The 6143-nt window shown below is 42.8% G+C and overlaps 1 protein-coding gene across 1 annotated transcript in view; it reads left to right on the forward strand.

The window, feature by feature from the left end:
- The first annotated feature begins 2270 nt into the window (after positions 1 to 2270).
- Positions 2271 to 6143, forward strand: part of blcap (bladder cancer associated protein) — a 4270-nt gene continuing 397 nt past the window's right edge. The window contains 3 exon segments of the mRNA XM_030729961.1: positions 2271 to 2406; positions 4383 to 4655; positions 4658 to 6143. The exon segment at positions 4658 to 6143 is cut by the window's right edge and continues 397 nt beyond it. Coding sequence (XP_030585821.1) covers positions 4538 to 4655; positions 4658 to 4800 — 261 coding nt within the window. The 5' untranslated portion in view covers positions 2271 to 2406; positions 4383 to 4537 and the 3' untranslated portion in view covers positions 4801 to 6143.

Raw genomic sequence — 6143 nt, forward strand, 5'->3', positions numbered from 1 at the left:
GTGACAAATAAAGTTTGAAGAAAATGAGTTTCTCATCGTGACTTTCTAAAGAAACCCAGAACAGTTTAAGACCTTCTGAGTGTAAATAACTGCTGTACTTAGTTCACTGGACTTAACAGTTAATTTACACAGTGACAGGATTAATGCAACCACCCACCCTAAACACTAGAACAAAAACATCCATCCATTTTCTTCAGCTTATCCTTTTCAGGGTCAGGGGTGGTGGGGTTCGAAGCCTACCCCACCTGTCATAGAGGGAGAGGCATTGTACTTTCACTACTCCATACTCAATACTTGGAAATTTGACATACCATTGTGGAAACCAACTTCTTTATTCCAGTTTTCTGGTTTTATATAAAACTTATTTAATATGCCCAGCACAAACAGCAATAACCAGAGTCACAGTAGTACCATAATGTCCAAGCATCAACCAAACAATCCAATGTGATTTATTATTACATCTCATCTTTTTATTTCTTTATAAGCCAACAAGTATCCTATAAGTCTAACCACTAACCCTATCAGAGTAGGTGGTTTTTGGCTTCTGTAACCAATCACAGAACAAACAAACCATAGTTTATGTGACTGTAGTTTATACTTTAAACCATAGTTAAGAACATTTAAAAACATTGTACATCACATACATGTTCAAATGCCCAGATTAGCAACAGAGCAAGTTGCCCTGTGGCCCCAGACACTTCATAAATGCCAGGTTCACCGTGCCAGTTTTGGTGATTGAAAGTTCTGGAAGATTTCATAGGCATCATACATAAAATACAGCCTCCAGCAGTAAAGTCTGTAGGTGGCAAAAATCTCCCGGAAACACAAGTTCTAGAACACATAATTACCAGGTCTCAGTAGATCTTAATGGGGTGCATGAGCCTTGGTGACATGTTACTGGCTAAGTAAGAACTGGGAATAGGAAATGCTAAAAAAAGATTTTTTGTAGATGCGTCTATGATATCAATTTGAAAATCCTAGGTGATATTTTTCTCCAGTTATTGTGTTCACGGGATATTCAGTAAACTTGACCTCCGACCTTAACCTTGAGGTCAAGGTCACCTGAGAGGTTTAGTAGATGCATCTACGGTATGAATTTGAACATCCTAGGTCACATCATCCTAGGATGATGTGACCCGGTCTACCACCGGGAAGAGGCCCCGTGGTAGACCCAGGACACGCTGGAGAGATTATGTATCTCGGCTGGCCTGGGAATGCCTTGGGGTCCCTCCGGATGAGCTGGAGGAGGTGGCTGGGGAGAGGGAAGCCTGGGCTTCTCTGCTTAGGCTTCTGCCCCCGCGACCCGGCCCCGGATAAGCGGAAGAAAATGGATGGATGGATAGGTCACATCATTCTTGAGTTTAGGGTGACCACTAAAATCCCATCGGCCTAAAAATGAATCATCAATACACACTCACTTTAGTTATTCAAAAAGGCCTCATACAGCTGCATACTTAATCTCTACCAAATTTTTACCCAAATCAGAGTAATCAGAGATTAATGCTGAGATTTGGGGGGATTTACTGTAGTTTCAGCTATGAATTTATTAATCTAGTTATCCAGCAGCAGGGCCTGTGATTGAGTCAAAATAAACTGCAGACTACCACACTGGTTAGAACATGTTTACCAGTGCAGCAGCATGGCCCAAACACTCATCAATGTGCTTTGTGGTCTGTGGCACAAGGAACAAGATATTTCAGGCTTGAGTGAGTCTTAATTCATATTTCACTGTGGAATTTTTCATTTCTTGTTGCCAGTACATTACAAAATATTTATAGTGACTGGTATTTCACATAGTTACAATACAAAAGCACCAAGAAAAATGTTCTATTTATTTTTAAAGTATGACATTTAACCAATTATCAACACTTCAAGCACGTGTTGATCATGAACAGCCCGTCTATTCATCAGTTTTGGCGTCATCGTCCACATCCAGGATCCAGGGTAGATAATCGTATCACCGCTATTAAACTACAAAAATGGCCGCCATTCGCGAATGGCGTTCGCTCTGCGACCTGGAGGGGGGCGGGGCGTGAAATGTCTCGTTCATATTTAAAGAGACCGCACCAAAACGAGCTGCTCTAAGACGTGCCTCGGAAAAGGTGTAAGACGGCTCTGTGGGGCTACAATAACGAGGAATTCAGACCAAAGCATTGCAGTTCTACTTTATATAGACGACAACTGAATGATTTACATGTGAAAAGGAAGGATTTAAAAGCATGATATGTGCCCTTTAAGTTAAGAAATGTGTTCAGGCATGTCACAGACACCTAAACCTCATCTTCTGTCTCAGCACGGGTCCTTTAAGCTAATGCTAATACTTATTAGCTACGTACGCAGTTGGTCGCTGTAACGGAGATGGTACGGTGGTTTATCTCTGCTGAGAATGAACTCAAAGGATGTCAGGTTTGTTTCGTGATAATTTATAAATGAGTTCGAATACAAGTACCTACTTTTGCACGCAGTGGCGTTTACGATAGCGTAAGGAGATGCTTGTTTTCTGAGCTACATTAGCTAGTTAGCCTCAGGTGCATGCTGTTTTTAATGCTATCGCTGCAAGGGGGCCTCTCCTGGTACTTACATCGCGTAACAGGACTCGGATATTAACACCCCAACAAACAGACTTTTAGCAGCGATTTTTATCATTTACTTTAAAAAAAGAAAAAGTGGCAGTTACCGAAGCGCCTGCTAGCTAACGGCCGTTACCACCCACTGCGCTGTGTTTTTGCGGAACAGTTTAGCTAAATCAATAATTTAAACTACTCTCATAAATGCAGCTCGCTGTACTTGCAGAGTGCCAAAGTAAAGATTTGTTGCTCTGTTGTCGTCTGCGCTTATGCTTCCAGTTTATGCGTGGAAACGTTAAATTGGTCGGTTTTTTAGTAGAGTCTGGTTTGCCCCTCTCTGCAGGCTCTTGAGAAAGGGCCAGTCCCTGTACAGAGAGGTCATCTTTAAGCCACCCGGAGAGGATCACTGTGTGTGAAACTAAGCTGTGCCTTTCCTTTAAACACGAAGTCTAACCAGGTAGCAGAGCTGCTGCTGAATTGAACTGATGTGAATCAGAGCAGCGGGCTTGTAAATGAGTGGTTAAGGCTGGTGACAGTTAAAACATCGTGGAGTATTTTAAAATCAGGTGGTCATGTGGCAGTCAGAGATCGAGCAGCTGTCCCTGACAGTCAGCCACCGCCGAATTAAACTCGGCGCACATTTCCACACCGTCTACCTCTGACTTTAGCACCTTTAAGTCAGGTGAAGTAAGTTTTGTTAACGTGATTGGATGCCTGACCATAAGCGTCGCAGGTAGTGAACATCAGCCGAGCAGCTGAGCTCGGAGTGTTAGGCCCTTACAAGGAAGTTGGCACAGTAATAGCTGACTAAACGTTTACTTTTGGAAGTCATTAACGAGGGCTGGGTCACTGAAGACGCTTAACTCTGCCTCATGTTGTGCAGTCCAGCTTGCATGTTAGGTGGACTCTTTTCCTTTAAATGTATTTGCCTGTAATTATGGTTTATATATATATATATATACATTTTTAACCTGTGTTCTGGAGTGTTTGTGTGCTGAGCATGCAGTTATATGAATGTCCAGAGGGGTGGCTTTAAGAATAGTGTCATTCAGGGGTTTACCTGAAAAGCAGGTGAGAAGGAAACTCTGATGCTGTCAGGTTTTATGTGAAGAAATGTTGTTTTTCTGAATTTATCTTGTATGAAATCTTTCTTTCCAAGGTGGTAAGACTGACATAAAATCACAAAAAGTCCCAAAACAGCATGTGTAAAAAGTGTGCTTCTTTTTTTTTCTTTTTTGTTTTCTTTAATTTTGTTCTAGAAACAAAGGTCCATCACAGTTATGTTGGCATATTGAAGGATGGTTTTAATTTAGTCATTTTCATGTAGCAGTAAGGATGTTTGATCAGAGGTGAAATTGAGTCAACTATTGTACAAAAGGTTTGCATGCAGCTTTTTTTTTTTTATTATAAATGTTTCCGAGCTTCCTTGTTTAGGACTGGCTTGATATCACTTTGGGCTCCAGGAAGTTGTTGGCACATTACTGGCATATTGACCAATACCTGCTGATAGACATTTTTTTCTTCATATGCATTTTTTTTTATGTGGGGGTTAACCTGCTAAAACCTAAAATATATTTTTTGTTTATCAAGTGGTCAGAAATAACAGGAAATTGCACAGACTTAGTTAAGTAATGTAAAATAAAACCTGCCTTTACTGTATAAAGACTGATTGTGTGTCACATACATAGCCACTCCCCAAAAGCCTGTTTTGAAACAGGGAAATCCCTGATAGATGTTTTAGCTTTAGCCATAGTTTGAACTCAGCTTGTGCAGAATAGGAAATCCTCTGACTTTTCTTTTTGCTGTCTTGTACAGGGATGACTTGACAGTAATAACATCTGCCTGCTTTGACGTCTTTCTGCATCACCCCAGCTCTGTCGGATAGAGCGACTTCAAACTATCACAGCCCCTTCCTTCAAAGGCCGAAACAGAAAACATTTTCCGCCTCCTTCCATAAACCAAGAAAGACGATGTATTGCCTTCAGTGGCTGCTCCCTGTGCTGCTCATCCCCAAGCCGCTGAACCCAGCTCTGTGGTTCAACCACTCCATGTTCATGGGTTTTTACCTGCTCAGCTTCCTGCTGGAGAGGAACCCTGCACCATCTGTGCCTTGGTCTTTCTGGCTGCCCTCTTCCTCATCTGCTACAGTTGCTGGGGCAACTGCGTCCTTTACCACTGCCAGGATGCTACACTGCCGGATGCTGCCCACGACCCAGCCATTGTTGGGACCTAGGAGAGGAGCAGCACGAGCACCACCAGCAGCAGGAGGAGGAGAAGAGAACTTTTGGAGAGCAGGGAGAGGGGTGTAAGGCATTGCTGAGGTATTACTGTAGAAAGATACTGCCATGCTGAGAGTGGTGAAGATTGCTCGGGGGGATTACCAAGAGTGCTCATCCAAAGACAAACTGAAGAAGAGCTGGTCTTGGAGGGCTATGGGTGCTGCGTTTTGTTTTGTTTTTCTCTTCATGCTGTAAAGAATAAATCGAGGAGTGGAAGGCTGTGTCAGGGGTCACGTTAGGTGTGCTCTTATCTAACAGGCAGCGAAGGAGAGGCATCCAAACTTGAAAAGGGAAGGACATGTATGAGCATGACTCGATGCTGAGGGAAGAAGAATTTCACTTATACAGTATAAACTACATGTGACATCAGCTTAAAGTCACAGGTGTGGGTGCTTTGCATTATGCTAATGTGTCTCTATCTTGTGTCTTAGCTGCTCCCACATGGATGATGGGGGTGAAAGAGACACCTGAAGCATCCCCTTGAGTTTTTTATAATGGGATGGAAGCTCATCCATGATGGCAGGGGAGGACCAGTTTTTGGATCAAGTTAAAAGAGAGGATGCAAGGAAGTTCAAGTTAGCATAATGAAAATCACTCTCTGTTTCAGTGTTCTGGTTCTTGTTTACTTCTACGAGAGTTCATGTTTTCCCCCCAAACCTGTTGGCTCATCTTTTTAGACTGAAAATATTTTGCTCCTCAAAACTGCCAAAAATAACTTAACCCCTCTGAAAACAGCTCCGGCAGCCACGATCACTCGCTTGAGAAACTTTGACCGCCCGGTGGTGTTAGCATCATGCCTTTGGCAGTCCCAGATGACCAAACTCTGTCGCCACTTTGGCTCTGCACACGTAACGCTCAACAAGGCGAGCACACTGACTCTGGACAATCAGTAACTACGCTGTGAACACCCCCCCTCCCGCCCTGCCCCGCTGCCGCTACACAAACGCACCTCAAAAAGGTGAACTAATGCTGAGGACCCACCCTGTTATGACCCGGAGCTGGCCCCTTCCTCATCTCCTCATCGTCCTGCCTCAGTGTGACCTTCCCTACTGTCATCTGATCTTTTTCTTTTTCATTTGCAGATTAATTTTTCATTTGCATGAGTTCCTGTTAGTTTTTTTTTCTTCTTTTGTTCCCAAGCATTAAGATGACACATTTTTAATGAGTTAAAACAAAATGCTGAAAGTTTCCAAAGGGTAGAAAAATGTGGATGTTTGGGTGAATGAAAGACTTGTGTAATGTGCGACAGGTGTGTGTTCTTTGTGATCATAACATGATAAGAAAATGTTGCGATACA

This window comes from Archocentrus centrarchus, chromosome 5 (genome assembly GCF_007364275.1).
Source record: "Archocentrus centrarchus isolate MPI-CPG fArcCen1 chromosome 5, fArcCen1, whole genome shotgun sequence".
In the NCBI taxonomy this organism is placed as follows: domain Eukaryota; kingdom Metazoa; phylum Chordata; class Actinopteri; order Cichliformes; family Cichlidae; genus Archocentrus; species Archocentrus centrarchus.